This window comes from Phyllosticta capitalensis (assembly GCF_038381095.1).
Source record: "Phyllosticta capitalensis strain CBS 128856 chromosome Unknown BKA78scaffold_4, whole genome shotgun sequence".
In the NCBI taxonomy this organism is placed as follows: domain Eukaryota; kingdom Fungi; phylum Ascomycota; class Dothideomycetes; order Botryosphaeriales; family Phyllostictaceae; genus Phyllosticta; species Phyllosticta capitalensis.
The window spans coordinates 265,363-292,963 of record NW_027117442.1 but is presented as its reverse complement, the minus strand read 5'-3'; the positions used below and the strand labels follow the sequence as shown (position 1 = coordinate 292,963).

The following is a 27,601-nucleotide window of genomic DNA, read 5'->3' as shown; positions in this document are numbered from 1 at the left end:
ATATTCCTACACCCCGCATAGTGGAGAACGTGCGCCTGCTTCTGGCCCAAATTTTCCCTCGTCCCATGACCATCCACCTACCCACTAACGATCAAAGCAACACCATCGTACACTTGCTTACTCTGCTGCCACGTAAAGCCCGCTCCCGTCCTCGTTGATGCCCACGACTGCCGTCGAGTTGTTTCTGACTTCGCCCCTAATGATCTTGTCCGCGAGGCTGTTGCCAACCTGCTTGGAGATGAGTCGATTCAGGGGTCTGGCGCCGTATCGTGGGTCGTATCCGCGGTCGCACAACCACTCCTTGACCTCATCCGGCACCTTGAGCGTGATTCTCCTGTCCTCCAGCCGCTTCTGCAGCTCCTTGAGCCGAATGTCTACAATGTCCCTCAGAGCCGACTTGGACAGCCTTCTGAAGAGAATGAATTCATCGATGCGGTTGAGGAACTCGGGCGGGTAGCTCGACTGCACGACGTCCATGACCGACTTCTTGACTTCTGGTGAAATCTCGCCAGTTTCTGCGTTCGTGACGGCGTTGTCTCCAACAATGACTTCAGCGCCAAGGTTGGATGTCAAGACGATGATGGTGTTGCGGAAGTCGACCCTGTGGCCCTGTGCGTCTGTGAGGAAACCCTCGTCCAGGACCTGGAGCAAAAGTGTCGAAATGTCGCGGTGAGCCTTTTCAAACTCGTCAAAGAGAAGAATTGCGTACGGCTTCCTTCTCACGGCCTCGGTAAGCTGTCCTGCGTCGTCATAGCCAACGTATCCAGCAGGGCTACCGATGAGTCTGCTGACCGTGTGCTTCTCCTGGAATTCGCTCATGTCGAATCGGATGACTGCTTGGTCAGTGGAAAAGAGGAACTCCGCCATCTTCTTGCACAGCTCCGTCTTGCCTACACCGGTAGGACCGAGGAACATGAAGCTAGCAAGAGGACGGTTCTCGCCACTGAGACCGGCACGCTGCATGCGCACAGCATTGGCGACAGCAGTCAATGCCTCATCCTGCCCACGGACCGACTGGCGAAGGGTGTCTTCCATGTGGATGAGCTTCTCAATCTCTCCAGACATGAGCTTGGTGACGGGAATGCCTGTGCTGCGGCTGACGACGTTTGCAATGTCGTCGGCGGTGACTGAATCGTGAAGCAAACTGTCCGGAGTCTTGCCAGGTCCCTCGGAACCGTCCTTGGGCAGTTTCTTCTCGAGCTCGGGGATGGTGGCGTAGCGGAGCTCACTGGCTTTGGCAAAGTTCCCTTCGCGCTGACACTTTTCAAGCTCCATGCGGGCCCTCTCCAAGCTCTCCTTGATGTTCTTGATGTTTTCAATCTCGCCGCGCTCCGCTTCCCACTTCTCATTCAACTTGTTCAGCTCCTCTTGCTTCGACTTGAGCGACTCTTCGAGCTTTTCCCGACGCTCCTTGCTGACAACATCATCCTCTTTGCGCAGCGACTCCAACTCGATCTGAATGGTCATGATTTGCCTGTCCAATTCTTGAATGGCGTCAGGCTTGCTTTCTTGCTGCAGACGAAGTGCACTGGCAGCCTCGTCAACCAGGTCGATGGCTTTGTCAGGAAGGAAGCGGTCCGTAATGTATCGGTTGCTGTAGGTGGCGGCCGCAACGAGGGCCGAGTCTGTGATGCGGACACCATGGTGGACTTCGTACTTTTCCTTGATGCCACGGAGAATGGAGATGGTGTCTTGGACCGAGGGCTCCCCTACCAGGATAGGTTGGAATCTTCTTGCAAGAGCAACATCCTTTTCGATCAGTCTGTACTCGTTGAGTGTCGTTGCGCCACAGCATTGGAGCTCGCCCCGCGAAAGCGCTGGCTTTAGCAAGTTGCTGGCGTCGATACTACCCTCTGCCTTGCCGAGACCGAGCAGGGTATGCAGCTCATCAATGAAGAGAATAACTCCACCCTTGGCCTCTTCCACCTCTTTCAAAACCTTCTTCAACCTCTCCTCAAAGTCACCTCTGAACTTGGCGCCAGCAATTAGCGATCCCAAGTCCAGTGATACCACCCTCTTGTCCTTGATTGACTCTGGGACATCACCTCGGACAATGCGCTGAGCGAGACCCTCAAGCACTGCCGTCTTTCCAGTACCAGCAGCGCCAATCAAGACTGGGTTGTTCTTTGTTCTTCGCGACAGCACCTGAATTGTCCTGTGTATCTCTGCATCTCTTCCAATGACAGGGTCGAGCTTTCCATCCTTGGCCTTTTTTGTGAGGTCGACACCATATTCTTCCAATGCCGGTTTTTCCTCGCCACCACCCATGTTCATTTGGTGGGTACCGCCGGGAGGGTGCGGCCGGCCATTCGCGTAGGTTCGTATCGCATATGCTGGTCGGAGTGTATTCGCGGAGGATATCCATGTGGGTGTTCGTTGCGATATTCTTGCCAAAGATCGTGCATTGCGCGGACGGAGCGCATTCGAAGCATCAAAAGCGGAAATCGAGAGACGCCTTGCGGCGGATCTTGCTTGCGTCGAGAGCATTTTTGCAGTGAAAGTCAATTGAACAATGCCTCGAGACACGAGGGACACCGGTCGAATATATCTCGCTCGCGGGTGGATGGGCACCACCTCGAGCATTCGACGAGCTTCTCGAAGATCCGAACATCGCAAAGCGCCACAGCTGCCGACGCCACAGGGAGCTAGCGCCACAGGGCTTCGCGGAGTCAGAGCGCCGGAACGGGCCAACCAGATTTTCCGCCCAGTCTGGCCCGTGCACACAAGCGGCGGGTCGGTTGGTTTTCTTTTCACTCAAACCCAACGACACCTTGCCCCTCTCTATCCAACACCACTTTTCAATTCCTGCTCCCTTGATACCCCTCACCACCCATCTTCACCTCCCTTCCACATCAAAATGGGCTTCACCGACTTCGTCTCCGACGCTGGCCTCACCCGTATGTCAGAGCGCCTTCTGCTATGACTGGCCCTGCGCAAACTTTTGACTGACAGCTGTGGTTAGTTCTTGACCGCTGGGTCTCGACGCGCAGCTACATTGTCGGGTAAGTGCAGTCTATCCCACTCAACACCATCCCCAACTCCTCCCCCAACCTGAATGATGAGAAAAATTGGTCCGTGTTTATGAGCGGCTTAAGACCCCGCAAATGAGTCGACAACAAGCGCTTTGCGCACCTCTGACCCAGCCTTCTTCCACCGATTCAATTCGCAACTCCACGATTCGCATCGTGCTGACTGTAATAGCTACGCTCCCTCGCAGGCCGATGTTGCTGTCTTCAAGCAGTTGAAGGAGGCTCCCGCTGCCGAGAAGTACACCCACGCCTACCGCTGGTACAAGCACATTGCCACCTTCGAGGCCGAGTTCTCCTCCCTCCCCGGTGACCCATCCAAGGCCGCCACCGCCTACGGCCCCGAGTCCAGCGAGCTCACCGTCAACCCCGCCGGTGCGCCCGAGAAGAAGGAGGAGGACGATGACGACGTCGACCTCTTCGGCTCCGACGACGAGGAGGAGGACGCCGAGGCCGTCAGGATCAGGGAGGAGCGTCTTGAGGAGTACAGGAAGAAGAAGGCTGGCAAGGAGAAGCCCGCTGCCAAGTCCGTCGTCACCATGGACGTCAAGCCCTGGGGTAAGCTAGCTTCCTGTGATTTCTTTGTCGACCTGCACTAACCACCTTTGTTAGATGACGAGACCGACATGGGAGAGCTCGAGGCCAACGTCCGTGCCATTGAGAAGGACGGTCTCGTCTGGGGTGCCTCCAAGCTCGTTCCCGTCGGCTTCGGTATCAAGAAGCTGATGATCAACTTGGTCGTCGAGGACGAGAAGGTCTCCCTTGACGAGCTCCAGCAGCAGATTGAGGAGGACGAGGACCACGTCCAGTCCACCGACATTGCTGCCATGCAGAAGCTGTAAAGCAATTTTCTAATCCGTCGTTGTTTTGAATTCTTCGCCAGCTTAAAAACGGCACCGAGGGTTTTAGCATTGGTTGCGTCGCCAAGTGCCTTTGCTCATGATGGGTCGGTCTCTGAAGGGTCAGGGTTTTAACGGAATGATGATCATGAGCGTTTCTATAGATGCCAAAAAAAAGATGAAATGATGGCATAAATGTCTTGAGCAGAGACTTGCCTCGAGGTGATTTTCGGCGGGGTCCAACGTGCCCCACGCGTGCTATATGATTTGTGGGAGCTGTCATGCGTAGGCGGTCAGGTCGCTCTTGGCGTCGAGAAGCTCGGGCAACTATTCCGTAGCTCACCACGAACGCCAACGTCGTCGATATCAAGCACCATCAAACAGCCAATTCGTCCACCATGGGGCTCCTACCAAATCTCCTGACCATCACCGGTCTGATATTCTTGACGCACGCGTACGTCACTCTTCACCCTCGCCATCAGCAACCCAAAAAAAGAGTGCCAGATCCAACTAACACAACCTCGACGCAGCGTCTACTCCGCGCACGAACACGCCTCGCTCTACTCAACCTCCCACACGATCCCCTCGCTGCCGCTCGACATCGTCGCCGAGACGCTCATCAGCGTGCTCGTCACCTGCGCGGGCATCATCGCCTCGTCGCCGGCGCTCAAGCCCATCCGCTGGGCGCGCTGGGCCGGCGCCGCCGAGCGCGAGGAGACGCGGAGGCGCCTCGGCAAGGGCAAGACTGGCAGAGATGGACGCGAGCCCCCCGCGGGCAATCCGTGGGCTTGGCTTACTGAGGAGAGGTTGGGTTTCTGGGATGGCAGGGTGAGTTGGGCGGGTTAAGATGGTTTGGACTGGACACGGCTGATTCATGGTGCAGGAGAAACGGAGGGAGTTTGCGGATTGGGTGAGGGGTGGTGGTGGCATTTGAAGAGATGAATGGGGAGGTGCTGGTGGCATTCGTGGTCAGTTGGAATTGCTTTGGATGGTTGGTTGGCTTGCTAACATATAGTAGGATTAAACGTGGATGATTGAAAGCGGGAGGCGAGATGTCTAGCACTGGCATTCGGGACGATAGAAGGGCGTTCAAAATACCTGATATCATCGGGTTTCGAACTAAACTTGTGCTCTAGGCCATGCCAACGCCGTCTTTGCTCAAACTCCGACCTCGACTCTTTCCAGAACCTACAGACCCAACCAAAAACATCATGAACCAAACGCGCTGTACGAATCTCCATCAAACTTTCGGCGACAACCCAGGCAGAATCCATCTTTCTCCGTCGTTACGCTATCCCGTCTGTCCTCCCTCCCCCTCGTCACCTCTCGAGCCAAGTCATCCTTCTCCGACCTCGCGCGCCCCTGCAGCCCCTCTCCCTCCCCTTCCCCACCCACACACACCCCACTAACCCACCACACGCTCGCCTTGACAATCCTTTCCACGACCTCCATCTCCGCCTCATCTCGCGGAGCATATATCATGACAAACCCCCTCGGCACAAACCGCCTAAACCAGCCTCCCCTCGCCAGGGGATGTCTCTCGCCCCACCCGCGCTCAATCACGGCCTTCGCATCCCCCGGGTACAGCGTCAGATGCAAACTGCCATCGCTGGCGTGAATATGGCACACCTCGCCCCGACAGGTCCGCGTCAGCGCGCGCGTGCTAAACAGCCCCGTCCCGTGCTTCTCGAAGCAGCTGGTGCCCTCGACCAGCCCGTGGGCCGGCGTCGCGGCCAAGGCGCGCAGCCGCGCCATCATGGCGGCGAAGACGACGCCACCGTTCTCGCCCTCCCCCATCTTGTCGCTGACCTGCCGGTGCGGCGCGATGCCGCGGACGAGCGGGCGGGCGCCCCTCCGCACGCCGAGCGTTTCTGCGTCCAGATACCCCGTGGCGCGCAGGTCGGCGGGGACGGGCGCCGGCGAGCGCGGGTTGCGCAGCGCGAAGAGGGCGAGCAGCTTGATGCGCAGGTAGCCGCCGAAGTTGTGCGGCGTGCCGCCCGCCCCGAGAGCTAGGAAGGCGTGGTAGTCGCAGTAGGTGTGCAGCGCGAGCAGGGGCGTGAGGAGGGCGAGAAAGACGAGCGGGAGGAGAAGCAGCGGCGACAGTGGTTTGATGCTGCTCGCGGTCGTGGGCGTGCTGGGCGTGATGGGCGTGGTTGGCGTGCTCGTGTTGCTGAAGGTGTAGCCGCGGAGCGTCATGATGCTTGACAAGGGGGAGTTTTGATTGAGGGCGTGTTGGCCGTGGTGCTTGCTGTGAGGGTGTTGTGGAGATGTGGCTGCTTGGTGGTGGTGGTGCTGTGGCCGGCCGTCGACGAGCAGGCGGTACAGCACGTCGTGCAGCGTGTCGTGTTGTGCTGAGAACATTTGGCTGGAGCGGCCCGCTTTTGTGCCAATGCAGTTGAGCTCGGGGTAGGGATGTGTGTTGTGTTCCTGGTCTGTCTACACTTTTTCCGCTCTGAGCCTATCTGCTGTCGGGCCAAGGTATCCAGTGGGGAAGCGTCGGGAGGCCGTCCTGAAGTTTGGATTGGTTTGGATTAAGGTTGTGGCCCCTTGTAAACTTTCTGGAAAGATGGGTGTGCAATGGGTTAAACTTGCCCTGCGTGGAATGGGGAAAGATGGGACTGGGAGAGTTGTTGGATGCGTTGACCACGATACGACGTGTAGGACAACAGTTCAACCGACCAGACAGCAGCGAGGGTCGCTACTTGCAAAACGCGATATTTGTCCCAAAAGCAGAACTTGCTCGGAGGGTGCTGTTGGCAGGGAGGCAGGGAAAGTTGGGTACGATATACGCAGGGACGGGAAGCTTAGGCGGGGATGTGGATTGCGGCTGTCGACCCGTCGTCGGTTGTTGGATGCTGGACAAAGCAGCGTGACGCAAATGTCTAGAAATCGCGTCTCGAGAAGAGCACTGGGGTTGACGAGGGACAAAGAGCACAGAAAAGCAGGTCTGGCCGTGGTGAGAGTGGAGATGAAGGAGAAAGTACACGTTGGTACAGATGTCACAGTTGTTGGAATCGAAGCGTACCTAGCTTCTCTCTTTCCTGTGGACTTGGACGCAAGTCTTTGAAGGTCACCAAGATTCAAAGCGAGTAAAAAGAGTACTGTGGGCAAGGAGATAGAGAAGAGCAAACGTTCAGGAAGAAGCAACAGGAGGTCGGATGTTGACGAGCCACGAGCCCAAACGTCCTCTTCGCTCCCCCACTAAACACCATTGCATTAGCTCTCGGCTATTGTGTTTTTGGCATTGTGACACTGCCAGACAGGTTAGAGCCATGTGTTCCCTCTCGTGTGACGCCGTCGGGCTAGTCGGGATACCACCTATTCGCATGCCATTCTGCGCTGGGCATGCCTTTCCATTAAGCACGCGCCGGAGAGTGTGGCCGCAGGTAGTGTGGGACCCGTCGCGACAGCTCTGCAGGGCAAGCAAGGCGTGGGATGCGCGCGGTGTGTCCAGACCAGCCCAGTTGAGCGCAAGGCGGAGGCAGTTTGGCTGTGTGGTAAGGCAGGCGTGGGAGACAGGTATCGCAGGAAATGCACTGGCAGGGATCAGGGGGTTGCAAACATGGCGACGCGATGCAGGAACCGCGTTGGGCTAGCTGTGACGCCGTTTGACAGCCCAAGCGCGGCGGCCAGCGAGCTAGACTGTCATGCTGTGAGGTGGGGGTGGTATGGGTTGTTGAGGGCCATTGCGTGGGGTACGTTTGTGGGAATAAGGGGGTTATGAGTTGCGAAGAGTCGCCTCCTCTGACAGAACCTCTCCATGCCCCCTGTAGCCCCTCGCAGACTGATGGGTAAACAATTTTGTCCCCTCAGACTGAAAAGTGCTGCGAGTCTGGCATAGCCCAGCATTCCATGACCACATGTCCTGCAATAACCTCGAGTAGAATTGCGAATCATAGACGGTTGATAGTCCCGCACTTGCACAGCTCAAGTGCGACGCACGCTGCAACGTGGCTTGGGATGCTAGTGCGGAAACGTGTGTTGCGGAGGTGCAACTGAAGCAGTGACATGTCTCAAACAGAACGACAGGGCTGGGAGGGCGAGTTCGCGAGCGAAGGGTGGATGAAGCAAAAGCGAGAGCGAATTTACAGGCCTTGGTCTGTGTTCCTCAAGGTGGATGGGTAGCTGTTCGCGTCAATGGTCTGGTGATGGGAGAAATGCAAAAGCGTCGAAGAGGCTATTGGCTGCTGCGTGGGCTTGCCTCCAGAAACACGCTAGAAGTATTCCAGAGCGTCTGGAAAGATTGGAAAAAGATGGTGAATTTTTTGAAACCCCGGACTGGTATACCGAACGATGCGCAAGAAACTCCTCAAAATGCCTACAACTTGATACTCTTGACCAAGCCCTTCTTGATACCCGTCAATTCTCCCTTGTAGCCGCCCTTGCCTTCGCCGCCCTTGTACAGTTGGCGCTTGCTGCCGAGCTTCTTCATCTTCTCCTCGTACTTCTTCTTCTTCTTGACACGCGGGTTGCGCACGTCCTTTTTGCGGTGCGGCGTCAGGCCCTTGTTCTTCTCGATCATGTAGCCAATCTTTCGCTTGCCGTCTGGCCCAACCTCTTCCGTCTCGACCACCTGCGCACCCTTTCTGGCTGCTTCGGCGTACGCTACTGCTGCGGCCGCCTTGTCGCTCTTCTTTTGCTTGGACCGCGCCGCCACCATGTCGTAGTAGTCGTCCTCCGAGTCAGCCGCGTTGTCGCGAATCTCCTTTGCTTGCCGCCTGTCCTCCTCGTCACTCTCGCCACCAAGCTCTTCCTCTGGCGCCGCCTTCTTCTTACCGCGCCTCTCGGCTTCGGCATTGAGTCTAGCTTGACGGTCCTTGAGGCGCTCGCGATATGGTATATCGGCATCGCCGCCAGCGTCCTTTCCGGCGGCGTCGCGCTTGTTGGTCTTTTGGGCGATTTGCGAGGTGTAGAAACGCAAGCTCTTCCTTTTGCGAAGCTTCTCGGCCAGCTGCTCAGCCGTGAGCTCCGTCTCGTCACCAAAGTCAGAGTCTTCTGCATTGTCGAACACGGGAGCCTCAGGCTTGGTTTGCTTGGTCTTGCGCGATTTCTTGGTTGTCTTGTCTGCAAGAGCGTCAAGTGCACCAAGCTCTTCTTCGGTCTGGCGAAGACGCTCCGCCCGCTTGGCTTCCGCTTCAGCTTGTGCGGCCTCTGCTGCGCGCTGGGCTTTGCTCTTCTTCTTGGACTTGGCAGGCTTGACGTCGGTCGTGGCGGACACGTCCACGGGCGAGACGTCTGCATCGGCCTCTTCTTCGATAGCTTCCAGCTCGTTGCTTGTATCACTGTCTGCAATCTTGTTGGTGATCGAAATGTCCTTGACTTGGCTCCACAGTTCCCTGCATTGTACCAGGCCCTCCATCACTGGATGATCGCGCAGTTCGGCCGGAGACAGGGCAAGTGCTTTTTCGCCGTTTGCAGATGTGGATGTGAGGAGCGCAAAGTACATGGTCAGGGCCGCTAGGTATGCAGAAAGAGCCCGGTACTTGACGATCGCGGCGGGGGTCTTGAGAGTCTTATCGCCTGTGGTCCTGGCTGCCCGCTGTTTTTGCATCTGTTGAGCTGCCGCTGCTGCAAGTGCGAGTTCCTTATGCAGAGGCTGTAGGTCCAAAAACTCCTTCGACAGTGGCTCGAACTCGGGATATCTCGTCTTGAGCGCCTTGAGACGTTCGGCGGGGCTCATGTCGTCCGTGACTTGCAATTCTGGCAGCTTCTCGGTAATGACGTCTCCGTCGCCTTCCTCGGCGTCGTCTTCGCCCGCAGCCCAGTCAGCTTCGTCGAAACCATAGTCGGCCTCGGTCATGCTCTCCAGCTGCTTCTTTTGCAGGCGCAAGGCTTCCTTTTCTTCGTCCAGCGCATCCTGCTCCGTCTCAATCTTGTCCGCGTCGTAGTAGTCTTGTTTCGAGGTGCCCCAAGCCTCCTCTTCTTCATCCTCTTCACCTTCGCCCTCTTCCTGTTCGTCGCTGTTTTGGTCGTCTTCGGAGTCGTCAACCATGTCCTCGTCTTCGGACTTGTCGTCGTAGGCTAGGACTTCCTCATCGGACGGCTCGAGAAATTGGTCTGCAGCAAATGTCAGTGCTCGAGTCGCGGTCATGTCAAAAATTTTGCGCACCTTTCTCTTGCCATTTTCTGCGCCTTTTTGCCTCCGGACCTTCGTCCAAGAGAATCTTGTCGCGGTTGATGTGGAATTCGTCCTCCGAGTCGGCAACATCTTCGAAGGTGTTGATTGCGAGTTTCGTTTTTTCTTTCTTGTCGGACTTGGGCTGGCCGTATGCCTGGCCCGAAGCCTTTCTTTTCTTAGCCATGGCGTAGAGTAATGGGTTGGTCGTGCAGGAGTTGTAGTGGAACCGTTGCGCTACTTTTCCGCGCACGAAAGTAATTTCTGCCGGTTGGAGGCAAGGGCGGTGAAGCATCCCTGTCGGAACTCGTGCTAGCGCGCCGCCCCCAAACCATGACGACGCCCAAGCATCCGCTTCCTGTGTCGCGTGAATCGAACACCTCACAAAAGCTCGAGTGCGTACGATGGCCGTAGGCTTGTTCTGGGCCTCTGTGCTACTCTCTATCTTCTTCGTCATTCTTGCTCTGGACATTATGGGTTTCTTCAGCAAGAAGAACTACTTTCAGGTGGATGGCAGAGTATGCTTCTATCGCACCTCCCGACAAGCTTTCAGCTGATTATTTCGTAGACTGTTCTTCTTACAGGAGGCTCCCAAGGAATGGGAAGAGGACTTGGGAAGCTTCTCGCTCAAAAAGGTGCAAATGTAGTCATTGTTGCGCGAAACCAGAAGAATCTGGAGTCTGCCCTCGAGTACATTTCCGTATGTACCGCCGTCTCTTGGTGACAAACCCAACTCACCGTGCTCCTTAGGGAGCTGCGATCAAATCCTCGCAGCGCTTCCACTACATCAGCGCAGATGTGACCAAGGTCGAGGAGAACGAGCGCATCATTCGCGAAGTGACCGAATGGAACCATGGCCAACCTCCTGACATTGTCTGGGCCAACGCTGGCATGGCCACGCCTACATTCCTCATGGACACATCCGTCGAAGTCATGCGGCAACAGATGGACATCAACTACTTTGCCGCCGCGTTCCTGGCAAAGTCTATTCTCAAGGCCTGGGTGGACCCGAGCAAATCCAAGGACGTTGACAAAAAGTCTATGGGCTCCATCCCGCCGCGACATTTCATCATGACGTCTTCCACTGCTGCTTTCGTTGGAGTTGCGGGCTACTCTCCCTACAGCCCACCCAAGGCCGCTCTCAGAAATCTGGCCGACGCCCTGCATGAAGAGGTCCAATTCTACAACGGTGCGCGCTACCACTCGAGCGGCATCGCTGCACCCGAAATCAAGGTCCACTTGGTTTGTCCCGGCACAATCGCATCTCCTGGGCACGTGGAGGAAGAAAAGACCAAGCATCCCGTTACAAGGATCTTGGAAGAAGGCGATCCCGTCCAAACAGAGGACGAGGTGGCTGCTGTGGCCGTTAGGGAGCTGGAGAAGGGCTACTATCTCATTGCAACGAATTTTCTAGGCAAAGCAATGCGCGCCAGCGTACTTGCAGGCAGTCCTAGAAACAATTGGTTCATTGACACGGTTTTCAGTTGGATCGCTAGCGTCGTTTGGCTCTTCGTGCAGCCAGACATGGATGGAAAAGCATGGAAGTACGGCAAGACGCATGGTCTTGCTGGTGCTGGTCAAGCAGCTCAGTAATTTGGGTGAAAACGCCTTAGCAATGCAAAGAGCGATTTGAATGGGGCTGCAGTCTTTAGGCCATTCAGAGATAATTGACTGGTAGTAGTAGGACAGCGCTTTGCTGGTGTAGGCGCCGCACCTTCCTCAACCGTCAATCAGGGTCTCGGCTAATGCGGTGCCTCCACGCCATCTTCTGCCTCGCAATCCAACTCTCTTCTTTCTCACGAACCACTCTTTCGTCCCTCAAAAAATACGATGCCTCCGAAGCATGCATTCAGACGAAGGAGGGGCAATACCACCGCTCCCAGCTCAAGCAGCCGCAGAGGTCGAGAAACTCCAACGGCTGCACGATCTCAGGCTGCACCGTCCTCATCCTCCCTTCCCAGGGCACCCTCACAACAGCAACCACACGGTCGCGCGGTCCAATGGCGTTCCTCGCAAGTTCCTCCCTCATCCGCTCCGAGCTTGAGGGGTGCACCCGCCCAGGTTGAGCCTGTCGATGATGAGGCCGACCTTGACGCGCTCAACGAAATCGTGATGGCCGTGGACCTTCGAGAAAAAGGGACGGTCGGTTGCTCATACTACATGGCGCGTGAAGAGAAGCTGTACTTCATGGAAGATGCGAGGCTTGGTGGTGTCGACGTTGTCGATGCACGTAAGAAATCGTTGTGTCGATTAGAGACAAAAGCTCACCTAAACAGTCAAACTCTACATTGAGCCTACTGTTGTTCTGGTGTCGACACGGGTCGATGATGGCGTCCTGGACAAGCTTGATCCCGAACGCAGACGAGGCAGCTCCGTAGATGGCTCAAGTAGGTCCTCGTTGCGTTGTTCGCGGAGAATACTAACTCTCCCAGATGACCAATTCGCTCTTCCATTCATGCTTGACATTCGTCCTGCGTCCGAGTTCGCCTACGAAAGCGCCAAAAATAAGCTTGTCAATCTCAACATTGGTGCGGACAGAGGTCCAAATGTCACCTTCACTGTGCCTGGAGATATTCAAACAGCAGACATTGTGAATGATACAGATGTCGCCCGTCAACAAAATTTGTTGCGACTTGAAGGTTGGGTCGATATGGATTGCAAGGTGACGACAGGTTGCGCGGGCGCTGTTTTGGCGTATTTGCGACGGCGCAGAGCAAATGCGTTTCTCCCAGGCAGTCCAGCGGGGAATGCGCTGTTTCGTGTATCGCAGATTGTCATGTTCACACTTCAAGGCCACATGCAAGTCTCTCTCTTTGCCGAAGTACCCATCTAACATTTACAGGTTTCTCAACATGAACACGTTGCTGTCTCTACAAATCATGCAGTCCGAATCGCACCCGCACTCTCACAATCAAGGTCCTACCAAGGCTAGCTCAGGATCAAAAGAAGGCTTGTCAATCTATGGCCTTTTCCACCATTTGGCTCGCACTCCTCAAGGCAAGGTCTTGTTGCGACAATATTTCCTTCGTCCAAGCACAGATTTGAATGTCATCAACCAGCGCCTATATTCGATTTCTGTATTTCTGCGGCCTGACAACAGCACTGTCATGGACAATATTACAAGCATTTTGAAGAGGGTCAAGAACATGAGAGTCGTCATGGTAAACCTCCGCAAGGGCGTCAATGCAGGATCCGGCAAGAAAATGGGCATCACCAGTGGCATTTGGACGACCATTCGATTGTTCGCATACCACGCTTTGAAGATTATGGACGCCTTCAGGGAGATGCATGGTGCAGAGACACTTCCCATCTGCAGAAAGATCTTTGACAGGTTTGACGGATACGACCTTGGCCAGGTCGGAAAGAAAATCAGCGAGGTCATTGACTTTGACCAGTCAGCCGAACAGCATCGGACTGTTGTTCTTGCTGGAGTTGATGAAAGGCTTGACAACATGAAGAGCACCTACGATGGCATTGAGCATCTTTTGTCGCAGGTTGCTCGTCAGATCGCGGATGAAGTACCTGAAGTGCTGGGTGCGAACATCAACGTCATCTTTTTCCCTCAGATTGGGTTCCTCACCACAGTACCCATTGATCCAGAGACTCAATCAAGCCTCTACGAAGGTCCCATCGAAGAGCCGTGGGAGCGCATGTTTACCAGCGAGCAAATTGCTTACTTCAAGAACGACAAGATGCGCGAAATGGATCAGCACTTTGGAGACGTGCATGGTTTGATATGCGACCGAGAGATTGAGATTACGCACGAGCTTGCGCAAGAGGTTCTCGAGTACGAGGGGCTCCTCGCGACTACATCAGACATCTGCGCTGAGCTTGACGTCCTTCTTGCGCTGGCCAAAGGGGCCCAGATGTACAAACTCACGAAACCAAAAGTGACGCAGAGGAGGAATGTTGTCAAAATTGAAGGAGGACGACATTTGTTGCAAGAGCTCACTGTCCCATCCTACGTGGCCAATGGCACAAATCTTGTCGGCTTTACAGAGTATGAAGAGCATGGATCCTCACCATCCGTGTCTGGTCAGGACACTGACAGACGCTCAATTGACGACGCAGACGGACCAAACATGCTCATCATGACAGGACCCAACTACTCGGGCAAAAGTGTCTACATGAAGCAGGTCGCCCTGATTGTCTACATGGCCCACATTGGCAGCTTCGTGCCAGCCGAGTCTGCACAAATCGGCCTCACAGACAAGATTCTCACGCGCATAGCAACCCGCGAGTCCGTGTCACGAATCCAAAGCGCCTTCATGATTGACTTGCAACAAATTTCTGTTGCTCTCTCCCTCGCCACCCCGCGAAGCCTCATCATTATCGACGAGTTTGGTAAAGGGACTGAGTCCAGCGACGGTGCCGGGCTCATGGCGGGGGTGCTGTCTCATCTCCTCAATCGCGGACCGCGTGCACGCCCCAAGGTCCTCGCTGCAACGCACTTCCACGAGATCTTTGAGCACGGATTCATCGAAGCATCGCCGCATCTTCACTTTGCCCACATGCAGGTCCGCGTCGACGAAGAGGCCGACGCAGTTGAAGACCAAATCACCTACCTATACAACCTTCGTCCCGGCCGCAGCACGCAGTCCTTTGGTTCGGCGTGCGCTGAAAACAACGGCATCAGCAAAGAAGTGGTCAGACGCGCGGAAGAGCTCATCCTGCTTGCACTCAACGGCGAGAACTTAGTCGCCGCATGCGCCGTCATGCCAGAGGAGGAAGCGGAAGAGTTGCAAGAGGCCGAGCGTGTCGCGCGGGCTTTCCTGGCTGTGGACTTTGACGATGATGACGGCCACGAGAGCAGGAGTACGCGCAGCATCTTGGACGATGTACTGACCATGACGACAACGACGGATTCGCAAAGTGACAGGCGTCTGGGAACGACGAGTACGAGCAGCATGTACGAGGAGCATGCGTTTTGAAGATGCTTGAGAGGATTGATTGCTGGCTGCTGCTTCTGATCTTTTGCTCTCAATTGCTCATGATGAGGGAAGGGTGAGCATCTCATTTTGCTTTTCGTAACTGATTCGGAGTCCTCGGTGAAAGATAGGCTAATTAGAGAAGGGGGAATTAGGAGTATCGACCCGATATGCACATGCACTTCTCCGTAGATTTTTAAGATAGACTATACGTCCATAACATTTTGCATCCAAGGCTGCTGCGGCAAACAAACAGTAAGTAGGTGTTTTGTCAATCCAAATTTCATCACGTACAGGCGAAGTGTTGTGCCGCAGTAAGCAAAGCCCACTGCGTTCGTTGACACTCAAAACTCGGCGTTGACGACTCGACGGTTGAATTATGGGCGTCTGGGGCGTGAACAGTAACAAGATGGAGGAAAGCAGTCATGGCGCTCCTACCGACGCAGTCATGGCTCGCAGCGGCAGGAAGCATCTCAAGCGCGTCTACGCGAGGGTACCTCAACAAGCGGGGTATTCATGAGCCATCTTCAAAGACGTTCGCGTGATGTCTGCGACACGCGTGCAGTGTATCCATGAGCTGCTGTAGAACAACACTTGCTCCAAATGGAGGCCACAACGGGAAAAGGCAATGTTGAAGACTGTTTTCTGGACTGTGCTACCTTAAGCAAGCTGAATTACATAGGTGTGTAGGTACAGATAAGATGTTTAGTGAAAGCAACAGTGGAAGAGTCTAAAGGTAAGCCTCAAGCTATGCAGAGATGATGTAAGTTGAAGTAAGTGAGACATGGGAAAAGCAGACAGACAAGGAAACACATTGTGAAAGACGCTCTGGTGGATGTTGAGGCTGGCCTGCCCATAGGCCAACTAAGATATTCACCAGAGGGATAACGCATGGACATGACAGTATCACAGGAGGCAACTTAAGCTCAGCTTCAAGTCATCGCGCACTCAGATATAAGCGCTTGAATGCTCCTTGTGACTATCTACTAAGAGAGAAAATTCTCTCTATGTTCAAAGCAGTAAGCGCTTGAGCACTCCATGTCTCTACGTGTTCTGACTCGGTGACGAAGAATCTTGGATTCGTGATTTCTTTCCTCACCCATCGTGGTATCAAACCAGGCTTGGAAGAAGTGACCTGAGCGCTTAGGACGGCAATCGTATGAGCTTTGCCTCGTCCTTGTATCTTGCCAAGGCGAAGAGCTCGTCCAACTCGGACCAGTCGGTGCCAGGCGGCATGCTCTCCAACATGACGAGAACATCCTTGATTGGATTCCAGACCCAACCTGCGCTGGTGGTGACGTCGAGTGCCCGGCGATACTCGTGGTACCAGATGTCGTAAACTTCCTCCTCACAGTGGGTGACGAAAGAAATTGCGAATCTGGGAATCTCTGTTGCCAATCAAAACATGTAGAGATGTGGAGTTCTTAAGTACCTAATGCGTTTAACATAGAGAGAACTTCCTCTTAATGGGTAGTCACAGGGAGTGCTCAAGTGCTCGCGTCTGTGAAGGTGCGACGACTTGAAGCTGGGCCTAGGTTGAATTTCTTTCCTCACCCACTGTGTCCTGGTCACCTGGAATGAAGTAACGCAGCGCCCCAATATTGACATTGTAATCGGTTTTTCTAATTGCCATTTTGCCGTTCCTTCCGCTCAGGAGGAGGTAATTGGTGCCCGTTTCCTTGATGCCTTTAAATCTTTCAAAGTCCTTAGAGGGCTTGAACATGCGGAGGAGGCGCCTAGCGTCGGGGGTGAGGGCTTTCGCTTTCGCACGAGTGCTACGGGTGGTCCTTGTTGGCATGTTCTTGGATGGCGTGACACGACCAGTGTAGACGCGCTTTTCAGTTGGCTTGGCCATGATAGAGCCACTGCGCTTCCGGGACGGTGTGACGTTGGCAGACTGGATACGGTTCTTCGACGACGGGGCGACATTGGAACTGGCGCGCTTCTCTTCGATGAGGACGGACAAATCGTAGAGCTTGGGGGAGATGTTAGTAAGAGCGCATTGTATTTTGACCAGACGCTTACCTTGTTACCAGGACTTGAAAGTGAGTCTGGGAATCGTCGCGAGAGAGCAGAGACACGGTCTGGGTTTTATTGAGTTTTCCAAGAATTGACGTGGATTTGGCCTCACGGGAGGTATAAGACCTAGATGCGGGAACATCATCGACAAACGCACCGCTGGTGTGAAACTTGTGTGCTGGAAAGGTGGTGCTAGGGCTGCTCTCAGACCCTGACGTGTCATTGAAGCTAGACCTGGATGCGGAAATGTCATATTCAAACGTGTCGATGAACTCGAGGGAGTCGCGCGGCCTGGATCCGGGAACGTCATGTTCAAACGTGCCGTTGAGGCTCCCAAGCCCCAACGTGCGGCTGCTGTTAGAAGCACCACCAGAGTCGACGACCTTGTTGACAGAGGGTGTGTTTTCAGGGGGGGCGCCGCTGAGAGATGCGAGCCCAGTGGTCAGGGCAGTGTGAAGGGTGCTGAGTCGAGTCGCGTTCTCGTCAATGATGGCTTTGATGGAGCTGGCGTGGCTCTGGCGGTCCTGCTCGATTTGCGTGTGGAAAGCCGTGTGAAGAGTGCTGATTTGAGTCGCGTTGTCGTCAATGATGGTCTTGATGGAGTTGGCGTGGCTCTGGCGGTCCTGCTCGATTTGCGTGTGGAAAGACTTGAGATCCTCTTGAACCATGGCTTTGACGTCTCGCATGAGCTGCTTCTTCGAGTTTATACTCTTTACTTCTGCAGAGGCAAGACCTTGGCGGTATCCTGTCGCGTAGTTGCGAGCACAGCCCACCTTTGGTTCATTGAAAGAAAGGCGACCGGAGTCACGGAGGAGTTGTGTAACATCAACGACGGCATTGGAGTACACGAAGTTTGGGTCTTGGCCTCTGAATTATGGAAATCGAGTTTGTCTGTCGAGTTGCGATGCAACCCAGTCCTGGGCGTTAGATCGGAACTTGAAGTTGGGCGCGGTCCCATGTGAAGGGATGGTTGAGAGGAGTGTGTGGGCACATTCGACGCGGGCGTCGTCGTCGTAGATACGGGTGGGCTGCTGTTCCATTCATGTCAGCGAGTGGAAGGGAGAATGATTGCGTCAATCACTTACGGCATGGCCAGCTGATCCAGCCCTTGCTGCTGGGTGAGAAGAGGGCAGGGCCATCTTGCGCGACGGCGATTGTGGTGGTGAGGGATGAGTTGAGGACGAGGATGGAGAGGGGAGAAGATGGAGGATGGAGAGGAAAGGACGAGGTCAGATGAAAAGGGCAGCAGCTGGGCACGGGCTGTCCATGTCGGCCATCGAATGACTTCAATGCAATGGAGCCAGAGGAAAAAAGAGCAAAACCCTAACCCACCGAAGTGGGCAGGCAAACTCGGGTCGGGGTCTCGGGTGGGTTCGAACACACACCTATCCATACGGCCCTGGTTTTATCTCACTCTACTGCACCCTCAGTCCGTAGAGACGACTCAGTCTTACCAAGTACGCTAACACTACTATACATGTACGAGGCAGAGGACTATGGAAATTGAACTCGCTTTTGCAAAATATAAAGATGACCCGCCGGTGCCACCGGTGTTTGGTGATGGCTTGCAAATGCCAGATGCGCGCCTTTGATCCACGATGATGGCCAGCTTCTGGTGATGGTGTCGGCGTGGTGCGGTGCTCTGCGAAGTCGAGGCAGTCGCTTCCGAATCGGGCGGCGAGCGCGCTCGCTATCTGGCTGGGTGGCAGGTGGCATCTGCCTTGCACCTGCCTTGTCGGCGCATGGCTTCAGCTGTCGATCTTTCCGCGTGACGGCCAGCGCAGTGGGCTAATCGAAGGTATAAAATCTCAACGCGTTCGAAGGCTTTTGGCTTCGTTTGACTTCAATCCACTGGCACTCGAGCTCGGTCAGCAAATTTGAGAATGCGCTGAATGATACTAGTGTTCCTTGCTGCACAGGAAAAAGTCACTGTTGTGGCTCTGCCCTTTTGTGTCCAGGACTTCCATCTTAAGTCGCCAGCTGACGGGGCACCCCGCATCCTGTTGGAGTTATGTTGATGAGCATCATTTGTTCAAGTACACCGAGATGCAAAAATGACGACTTGCAAATTGCTTTGGATGGATGCCTGGTGAGATAGACCCGGGAAGATAGGGTTGCCAGAACTTGTTTGCGCTTCTTGGCTTAGTCCTGGCAACTTACAAGCCCACAAGCGCACATGATGTGCCGAGCTAGGGGTATAAAATCTGAGGAGTCTGCGCGACCTCTAACGATCCTCCAACAGCTTCAACTTATTGCAGATTTGTTTCTTGGATCCGAGTCAACATAGCACCGTGATTGTACTGTGTTTGTTTTGCAGTGGTTCAGCCAACCACCAAAGTTTCTCTCAAGGTCCGCATCAGGCGATCTTGTCGGATCCTGGTGGTGAGAATTGTCAAATTACAATGATAGGGCATTGTGAGGATGTACGGGGAAGGTTTTGAGCTGCAGACAAAACGATCATTCTCTGTGCAGCTTCCCTTTGGATTTCTACGTCATCGACCGATCAACCCTTGAGTGACTGAAAGAGCACATGTTTGACTATTTCTTGAAGGACTTGATCGTTTCAGGGGCAACAATTTCAGGGGCTGGTTACTGACTTGAGTGAAATCGTGACGTGAACAGTTATCACTGCCTCAAAGTTATAGTAGGTAAAGAAAGAAAGCTTCACGTCATCGCACCTTCAAACACAAGCGCTTGAATGCTCCCTGTAACTACCCATTAAGAGCAAAATTCTCTCTATGTCTAAAGCATCAAGCACTTGAATACTCCATGTCTCTACGCGTTCTAACTTAGTAATAGAGATTCTCAGATGCACACTTTCTTTCATCACCTACTGTGCCATTGATCACGCATCTTCCGTAACCGCAACATCACGTGATAGAGAATACCGTCCGTCAAGGTATAAAGTCTCCTGGCTCAGTGATCTTCGACCATCAATCAACGGCATCAATCTTCCAACAGCTGAAAATTAACCTTTACTACTGTCTTGAGGCACACAAGTGGCACACTTGCAACACTTGCTTGTTTTCCCGGACAAATTTATTATCTCGGAAGCTAGCAGTCTGCATGCACATTTTCAGGGGAAGCACTTTTTAGGGTCAGCGCCCAGCTTTATTGAGGGATAGAGATGAAAATGTTGGAAGGGGATTGTAACAAAGAATGACCTCCTTCGAAGACAAGCAACGTAAACCTAAGGACTGTGCTGCACCTTCCGCATGAGCACAGCGCACGTGGACCCTGCTCTAAGGTATGAAATCCCAGGTTTAGTGGCCCCAACCGACCACCAAAAGCACAATCTACCGACGTTTGCTCTTTCGCGCGTACACAAGGAAGTTAGTTGCCACTGGCCGTGTGGAGGACCACCAAAAAAAGGTTGGCTCGACTCTTTTGCCGCAGTTGTTTGGGATATCCTGGTGCAAACATCCCAAGGCCACTTTTACAAGGCTCAGCAGTAGCCACTGGCACCCGCTGTGGGCCAGCATCATTGAACAGTGTTGATGAGGAGAGCCGAAAAGGAGATGAAAGAAAAAGTCGCTCCAAAACTCATCCCACGCTGGTCTTGTTCCGACTGATGTGTCTTTCGCCCAATTTTTACTGCCTGCACCTTGCGCGTGACTCCGTGCGCACGAGAAGGACTAGGCGTAGAGGTATAAAGCCACGGCTTCAGTGACAGTCGATTGTCAATCAACGACCTCAATCTACTGACAGCCTCTCCCGGAAGGCTCAACGAGAACAACGCTACTTTTGCTCTGAGTGAGCTGAATGGATAGTCTCTTTCCTGACTTTGTTGTTTTGTTTTCTGGAATTCGCGCCATGCTGTTTTCCTGGACGTTCTAGGGGAAACTTTGTCAAAGGTTAAGTAGAAGCACTATTTGTCGATGAAGATGGAGAGGGTCAAAACGAATGAAGAAGTCATCTCAAGCTCGCGCTTTCGACCACATGAATGGGTCAGCAGATCTCTTCCCTGCTGTCTGACAATCGATTCAGCCGCAAGGTTCCGCACTGAGCCATTTTCGACGGTATATAAAGCCCTTGTCCCCCTCACTTCTGGCCATCTATCAACAAGCTTGCTCCGCCACCTAATGCATGCGGGAACGGAAGCAAAAAGAAGATTGACTGGTGCTGTGAAAACCGCAAAAGAAGTCTACTTTTTTCTTTGGGTCTGGCCCTCCATCTGCGAAATTCAGCCCTTTGAGTGTTCTTGTCTTGAGCGGGCAATTCTTCAGTATCAAGGGCCGCGTTTGAAAACCATCGGACAACGATGATGAATATAGGGGGATTAATTGAGAGGACCATGTGTGGAGACAAATTTAATCGCCTGCATGATGAGCCATGATCAGCCTTTCCCATCTGCTGGACAATCTGTTTAGCCGTCGGTGCATACAGCGTCGTCCTTTTCCTGGAGATATAAAACCTCGGCCGCACCTCTGACCTCTCAACTTGCAAAGAAAGGTCAGCAAAGCGCCACTCCGTCCGCTGTTCAGGGATTCAAGCGCTTAGAACTAGGAGGTTATCAGACGTCGGGAAAAACAAGAAAGGATGAAACTGGGGTTCTCCTGTTTTGTCGGTGTTCGCTCGCAGACTACAATCCCGAATTTTTCTTGGAGCATCATCCTGGGATGGTGACGGTCTCGAGAAGCTATTCGATGGCCGATGAAAAGGCAAACGCCCACGTGAGACGTTGGGAAGGAGTCGCCGGGTATATAAGCCTCTGATTCTGATACCCCTCAATTCTCCATCGACCACGACCACAGGCAGGCCCCTTCGTGTCGGCAACACCAATTTCCGAAATTGGAACTGTCGTGGTGCCAGCGAGAAAGTCAATACACTTGGTGCTTTCCCTGTGTTGAGTTGCCGCTCCAAGCCCCCTTGTCGAAAATGCGCTTCCAAGGAACATCATCAAAGGTCGATGATGGATATTTTATGGACCTGATCATGGCCAATAGGTAGTGCTACCAGGTAGAGCGGAGTGACTCACATACCACGTGCCAGACAGCGCTCAAGGGTATAAAATCTCCTCAAATCCTCTCCGTCTTTCGAACTTCCATCGACTGCCATCGAGGCGCTCTGGTCTCGGGCTTCCAAATCGATCAGGCCATCCACTGTTGCTTTGCTGTGGAGGCCGCCTCCCTAGAGTTCCAAGACACTTTGTTTCGTGCCTCGCTGTAACAAGTCTGACCTTTTTCCAGGCCCTCACCCGAAGCCTCAGGGGGAGATCCACTACGGAGTGATGATGAGTCGCATTGGGGACTGATACCGCATCACGGAAGAGCTGGTGACCAGAAGCCCACGTGCACGGAGCATCGACCGCTGAGTATATAAAGCCCCCTCTTCTGGCATCTTTCACCCGTCCATCAGCGGCACCGACACGACCAGTTTCATCATGTCCAAACTGCCCACTGCTCTGTCGCTGGCCAGACCTTGGCAATCCATGCCGGAAAGCAAATACCAGTCACTCATTTCACTTTGTTTTTTGCGTCTGTCCGTCTCCTCAGACATGCGACAGGGCGTCATCGAACGCTTTGGCTTGCCATGTCATCAAGTTGCCACTGAGGAACTGTTATAAGCGGGTGTCATCATCAGCCGCTCGTTGTGATCATCATCGCCTGCAGACAACGAGCACACCGTGAATCGCTTCAGCACATCAGCGCGGTCCCTCTTTCATCTTCCGTGTGCTTGTCAATTCACCGCACACCTCGGACTTGGTTGGGCTTGGGTTTGGAAGTTTGTAGACCAGGTCTTGCCAGCTCCCCTGCACCAAGGCATCGGGAGAGATTCTGCCCACCGTCGACGACGAGCTTGATCAATGGATACCGGCCTGGAGGGAGTGATCAGGTATTCCGAAGGCACCTGGCCTTTCAGTAAGCACGTGCACGCGGCTCCCAGAATTCATGTATAAAATCCCTCCTCCCCAGCGGCTTCGACGAGCCATCAACACACCGGTCCGCGGGCGTCTATGGAAAACCGATAGTCGCCTTGCGCACTGTTTGGAGCAACGCTGAGTGCTCAAAGACTTTTGTCTGGATGCTCGTGGTTCGAGACTTGGACGTTCCCCAAAATTGCGTCCTCGTGGGAGCGTTTTCAGAGGTTGATGCTGGACGACGTTGGCAGATTACGATGCGGCGCGTGAATTGAGTTGCTGATGATAGGAATCGGGAGGGACATGAACGTAGTACTCGGGCAACAAAAGACAGGGGGCAGCCACGCAGTAGGATGATCGTTGTGTAGCTTCTTCTTCGTGCACTTGGCCTTTGGACAAGGGTCGACGCTGTAGTAGAGAGGAGCCGGAGGAAGAGTCAGGCTGATATAAATACCCGGCTGTAGGCTTTGCAGGCAGGTCTGGCACATGCGTGGTCTCGTGAGGGCGTCTTTCACCCGAACTTGCAAGACTTCTGTAGACTCAAATCTGTGACCAATATCAGCATGTCTTCCTCGCACAGCAACTCAGGCACTTACAGGAGTCATCGAATCTACACTTTTCATTTTCTATCATACAGCAACATCTCTAAATCTTTTGAGCATTGAGAGCAGAGGAGGGTGAGTCGATCCGATGCAAAAATCCCATCAATGGCCAGATCCAAAAAAAAAAAAAAAAACGCCATCGCTACATACGTGGCATCCCACATATCAACAACACACTCCACATGACATGACATCCACCCGTTCGCCCTACAACTCCTCCTCAGCCACCTGCCCCTTGACGCCCTCCTTGCCCTCGGCGATCCGCGCCGCGCGAGCCTTGTCCTCGTCGGTGAGCACAAACTTGCGCATGCGGCCGGCGACGCGCGCGTCGAGCACCATGTCGTCACACCAGACGCTCTCCTTGCCCTGCGCGCGCTTGGCCTCGGCCTCTTTCCGGATGCTCTTGTGCCACTCGCCCTCCTCTTCGCGCAGCAGGCGCGCCTGCTCCCAGCTCGCGGCGGCGGGGTCGTCCTCGGCCACGGCGCCGATGCTGATGGCGCTGCCCTCGGCCGGGCCGTCGAAGGGCTTGTACGCGGCCAGCACGGCGGCGGCGACTTGCGCGCCGATTTGGTCTGCCAGGTGGCGCCGCGTCAGGAAGCGGTACATGCGGATGGGCGTGTTGAGGAAGCCGAGGATGTGCGGGAAGGGGATGGTTGTTGCGGGTGGGAGTTCCGAGGGGGTCGAGGGGGCGAGCAGCGCCGAGGGGTAGGCGGATGTGGGGATGAAAGGGGGCGGTTGGGTCTTCTTCTTCGGCTTCTCTTCCTCTCCCTCCTTCTTCTGCTCGCCTTCGGCGCCTTCAGCAGGAGGACTCTGTTGTTGTCCTTCCTCGGTGGCGCTGGGCAGCGCGCTCGGCGACGCATCGTCGGACGGTGTGGTGGCCACGGGAGCCGCATCTTTGACGACTTCCGGCGCCGACTCTGGCTCTGGCGGCTTGTCCAACGGGCCCAGCCATCCCTCGTGCAGACCGCGGACGTACTCCTTCCACGTATTCCTCCCAATGACCACGCTGCCGCCCACGCCGTTCCACTCTTTGATGCCGGCCCGCTGCCGCGCGTGTAGCGTCACGCTGTCCACGTCCTCCGGCAACGGCTCCGATGTCGCCTCGCCCTGGAGCTTCCGCCAGCGCCTACAACGCTCGGCCAGGCCAGCGCGCACGTCGCCCTCTCGCCGTCCCTCGACCGCGTCCCAGTCCATGGCCGCGGCCACCAGGATCGGCTTGACGTACTCGTGGAAGTGCTCGCGGGCGGACATGAGCCCGTCGCCGGGCGGCGCGCTCAGGTAAATGGTCATCCGCCGCGGCATGGTGTCTGTGGGCAGCGGTTCGCGGGCGAGGTGGGCGACGGCATCGCACCATTTCTGCTGGACGCGCTTCTTTTGCTGGCGGTCGTAGACGAGGGCGGCGGTCCAGGTGCCGGTGATGGTCAGGAAGATCATCCAGTTGCGCGACGGCAGCCTGAACTTGAAGTTTGGTATTCCTGTCGCAGCGCATCAGCAAAGCTCGCTCCACCAAGATAGCCTCTCAAAAGATGCAGGACGGACCCATCATGCGGAAGACGGGGTTGCCTTGGGAGGCTTTTGCCGCATTCTGCGCGGCATTTTTGGCAGCACCCTCTGCCGCTGCCGAGGCAGCGCTGGCGTCTGGTTTGGGAGGTTCGGACATGGCAAATGGGTGGTGGAATGGGCGAGCTTGCAGGAAGCTTGGGTGTCCAAAATTTCGAGTCTGGTCGGCGGCACGTCAACACGGCCTTGGCGTCGATCTCCCGCGGGCTTGCTCTACCTACGTCGCGCTCAACTCTCTCCCTCAACTTTTCCTCCACAACCCACATTTGCTCTCTCCAATCGCCCTACGTCCGTTCAAACTCGTCCCCGCGAGAGTCGCCAACTCCACGTCCTCTCGCCCCTCGAAACCGCTCTCACGAACCCACCCTTCGCGCCATCTCCACACCATGGCCGAGTACTGGAAATCCACGCCCAAATACTGGTGCAAGTTCTGCAAGACGCACATCCGGGACACAAAATTCGAGCGGCAGCAACACGAAGCGACAGGAAGGCACCAAATCGCAATCCAGCGGTCGCTGCGGGAGCTGCACCGGGACCGCGAGCGCGAAGACCGCGAGAAGCAGCGCGCCAAAGATGAGGTGGCGCGGCTGAATGGTGTCGTGGGCTCGTCGGCGTCGGCGGCGACAAGTGGAGGCGCAGGTGCATCAGGAGGAAGGCAGGCAGCTGGTGCACGAGAGCCAAAGCGGCAGGCGACGGTGGAGGACCGCAAGAAGCAGCTCGCGCAGCTGGCGGCCATGGGCGTCGCGGTGCCGGATGAGTACAGGCGCGAGATGGCCATGGTGGGCGAGTGGGAGACGGTGGCGATCAAGCCCATCGGGGAGCAGCAGCAGCAAAAGGGCGCAGGCGATGACACATCCGGCACATTGAACGTTGGAGTCAGGAAACGGAAGAAGGATGACGATGACGAAGAGAACGAGGGCGGTGCGCAGCGCCCCAAGCGCGGCTGGGGCAATACGTTCAAGACGTACAGCTCGACGGCCAAAGGCGTGGCGACGGAGGACGACATTGAGGCGCTGCTGAGCACGGCGCGCAAGCCGATGGTCAAGAAGGAGGAAGAGACGCTGGATGATGCGCCGCATGTCAAGCCCGACCCTGACGCGGCTGGCGCCCAAGCCTCTATGCCAGAGCACGACAACGACGCGGCAGTGAAAACAGAAGAGGCGGGTTCCGAAGACGTGAAGCCAGATCCAGAGACTAGCGAAGCAGCAGAGGGCGCAAAGCTCGCGGACATACCGCCGGTGACGACGGAGGCCGAGGAGGATGCCGGCGCGGCGAAGAGCGAAGACGTGGGTGTGATATTCAAGAAGCGGAAGAGCAAGGCGCTGAGGCAGAAGTGAGGACTATGTGCATTCAAAGCATCAGCATGATTTGATAGACATGGATATCGAGGGGCGTCTCAAAATGATGCCATGCAATATCATCCTAGACGGTTGAATGATCGGGATTGGGTTGCATTCAGAATATAATAAATATCCCTTCCACACGTTCATCGTGTGTGCTCATCCGATCAAATGAAACCCATTCACGCCATCTCTATTCACATGAAGCCAACTTTCTCTCCGCCGTCTAGCAGCTGGCAGACAATCAACAACGCAATCGACACCACTCGCCCGACCTCCGCCGAAAACCCAATCACCAGCAATTTGATGGCGGAATAATGGTGAGCATAACAGCAGCACCTTGTTTGTCGAACATGTTGACCATTGAATCCATTGATGCATCCCAACTCGACGGAAACGCATCGCAATAGCTTCAAGGGAGGGAGAGCGATGACAAGCCGGAAGGAAGGAAGCGAACCTCACCATTTCACGAGCGCGCAACAAAGAGCTTGCCATGCATACACCCGCCCACTTGCTAGCAATAGAAGAGAGATTATGATCTCGCGACCGGATAGCGATGTAGATGCGAACCCACAGTACAAAAGCAAAAGTCAATCATATGTGCGGTTGGGCGGGGAGGACGATGCGAAGCGGAGTGGGACGAAGGAGAGGCACACCCAACCGTCTGCCATTCGATTTCCTCAACAGGCAGAAGACGACGGCCTGACCCAACAAACCTGCGTGGTAGTCACTGCACCAAAGATGGCACGCCACAGCAGGCAGTGTCGCATCGCATCGCACAGCCAACACAGCAGCCAGTCCCGGCACCTATTTGCCCATCAATCTAAACGCAAAAAGTGACATTGTCAACAGCAACTAGAGTAGTATAGTAGGTAGCAGCAGCGGTGGCGGGGAAGGGGTGAGAACAAACCATGAGTGTAGCAATCGGTCCATGTGATGGTGGTGATGGTTATGGTAGTGAGGGCAAACAAACACTTGGCAATCCCATCTTAAGAGGAGAAAAAAGAAGTAGGATTCTTTGACGAACGATAAAAAAAAAAAAAGGTGAACATCAAAGGCAATAGAAAAGCAAGAAAAAAGACCCACGCACTCGTGCATGTACTGCCGCAGAGTGCAGATATAGCGAGAGAGGAAAACGAAGAAGAAAGCCCCGATCTTCAGACCCCACACCCGCACCACGCATGCCGCTGCCGGGCCAGTCGAAGAAAATGACGGGAAGGGAACGAGAGAGGAAGGAAACCAGAGGAAAGAAGTAAAAACGCCTGCCAGTGGACTTGCTGCGTTATAAGACTCCCCCAACCAACCCCCCCGC

At 54.8% G+C, this 27,601-nt stretch overlaps 12 protein-coding genes across 12 annotated transcripts; 7 read left to right on the top strand and 5 right to left on the bottom strand.

Moving 5' to 3' along the window:
* Positions 1–117: 117 nt before the first annotated feature.
* BKA78DRAFT_351625 (P-loop containing nucleoside triphosphate hydrolase protein) lies at positions 118–2,268 on the bottom strand (the record flags this gene model as incomplete). The annotated part of the gene is made up of 1 exon (XM_066891208.1): positions 118–2,268. One exon carries the CDS (start codon positions 2,266–2,268, stop codon positions 118–120), a length of 2,151 nt encoding a protein of 716 aa, XP_066745028.1.
* Positions 2,269–2,857: 589 nt separating this feature from the next.
* On the top strand, positions 2,858–3,868 carry BKA78DRAFT_249099 (uncharacterized protein; the record flags this gene model as incomplete). Its single annotated transcript, XM_066884442.1, has 4 exons — positions 2,858–2,897; positions 2,963–3,002; positions 3,202–3,584; positions 3,639–3,868. The coding sequence occupies 4 exons, from the start codon at positions 2,858–2,860 to the stop codon at positions 3,866–3,868; spliced, it is 693 nt and encodes a 230-aa protein (XP_066745027.1).
* Positions 3,869–4,263: 395 nt separating this feature from the next.
* On the top strand, positions 4,264–4,799 carry BKA78DRAFT_351623 (magnesium transporter; the record flags this gene model as incomplete). Its single annotated transcript, XM_066891207.1, has 3 exons — positions 4,264–4,319; positions 4,396–4,693; positions 4,749–4,799. The coding sequence occupies 3 exons, from the start codon at positions 4,264–4,266 to the stop codon at positions 4,797–4,799; spliced, it is 405 nt and encodes a 134-aa protein (XP_066745026.1).
* Positions 4,800–5,239: 440 nt separating this feature from the next.
* Positions 5,240–5,938, bottom strand: BKA78DRAFT_238318 (uncharacterized protein; the record flags this gene model as incomplete). The annotated part of the gene is made up of 1 exon (XM_066883884.1): positions 5,240–5,938. A coding segment is annotated over one exon (699 nt), but the record flags the coding sequence as incomplete, so codon positions are not given.
* Positions 5,939–6,329: 391 nt separating this feature from the next.
* Positions 6,330–6,965, top strand: BKA78DRAFT_110299 (uncharacterized protein). The gene has a single exon (XM_066882246.1). The coding sequence runs from the start codon at positions 6,432–6,434 to the stop codon at positions 6,930–6,932; it is 501 nt and encodes a 166-aa protein (XP_066745024.1). The 5' UTR covers positions 6,330–6,431; the 3' UTR covers positions 6,933–6,965.
* Positions 6,966–7,342: 377 nt separating this feature from the next.
* On the top strand, positions 7,343–7,639 carry BKA78DRAFT_310675 (uncharacterized protein). The gene has a single exon (XM_066888143.1). The coding sequence runs from the start codon at positions 7,428–7,430 to the stop codon at positions 7,587–7,589; it is 162 nt and encodes a 53-aa protein (XP_066745023.1). The 5' UTR covers positions 7,343–7,427; the 3' UTR covers positions 7,590–7,639.
* Positions 7,640–7,992: 353 nt separating this feature from the next.
* On the bottom strand, positions 7,993–10,205 carry BKA78DRAFT_378684 (Sas10 C-terminal domain-containing protein). Its single transcript, XM_066892917.1, has 2 exons — positions 9,975–10,205; positions 7,993–9,922 (listed from the first exon to the last, which is right to left on the bottom strand). Exons 1-2 carry the CDS (start codon positions 10,165–10,167, stop codon positions 8,184–8,186), a joined length of 1,932 nt encoding a protein of 643 aa, XP_066745022.1. The 5' UTR covers positions 10,168–10,205; the 3' UTR covers positions 7,993–8,183.
* A 148-nt stretch (positions 10,206–10,353) lies between these two features.
* BKA78DRAFT_310672 (3-ketosphinganine reductase-like protein) lies at positions 10,354–11,781 on the top strand. Its single transcript, XM_066888142.1, has 3 exons — positions 10,354–10,498; positions 10,549–10,680; positions 10,731–11,781. Exons 1-3 carry the CDS (start codon positions 10,385–10,387, stop codon positions 11,571–11,573), a joined length of 1,089 nt encoding a protein of 362 aa, XP_066745021.1. The 5' UTR covers positions 10,354–10,384; the 3' UTR covers positions 11,574–11,781.
* A 29-nt stretch (positions 11,782–11,810) lies between these two features.
* Positions 11,811–14,911, top strand: BKA78DRAFT_250346 (muts domain V-domain-containing protein; the record flags this gene model as incomplete). The annotated part of the gene is given in 4 exon segments (XM_066884559.1): positions 11,811–12,210; positions 12,257–12,367; positions 12,413–12,783; positions 12,803–14,911. 4 exon segments carry the CDS (start codon positions 11,811–11,813, stop codon positions 14,909–14,911), a joined length of 2,991 nt encoding a protein of 996 aa, XP_066745020.1.
* A 1,140-nt stretch (positions 14,912–16,051) lies between these two features.
* Positions 16,052–17,595, bottom strand: BKA78DRAFT_351618 (uncharacterized protein; the record flags this gene model as incomplete). The annotated part of the gene is made up of 4 exons (XM_066891206.1): positions 16,052–16,296; positions 16,463–16,883; positions 16,934–16,992; positions 17,040–17,595. 4 exons carry the CDS (start codon positions 17,593–17,595, stop codon positions 16,052–16,054), a joined length of 1,281 nt encoding a protein of 426 aa, XP_066745019.1.
* A 6,001-nt stretch (positions 17,596–23,596) lies between these two features.
* BKA78DRAFT_248995 (mitochondrial import inner membrane translocase subunit Tim54) lies at positions 23,597–24,865 on the bottom strand (the record flags this gene model as incomplete). The annotated part of the gene is made up of 1 exon (XM_066884437.1): positions 23,597–24,865. A coding segment is annotated over one exon (1,269 nt), but the record flags the coding sequence as incomplete, so codon positions are not given.
* A 470-nt stretch (positions 24,866–25,335) lies between these two features.
* BKA78DRAFT_294324 (uncharacterized protein) lies at positions 25,336–26,286 on the top strand (the record flags this gene model as incomplete). The annotated part of the gene is made up of 1 exon (XM_066886326.1): positions 25,336–26,286. The coding sequence occupies one exon, from the start codon at positions 25,336–25,338 to the stop codon at positions 26,284–26,286; it is 951 nt and encodes a 316-aa protein (XP_066745017.1).
* Between the last annotated feature and the right edge of the window lie 1,315 nt (positions 26,287–27,601).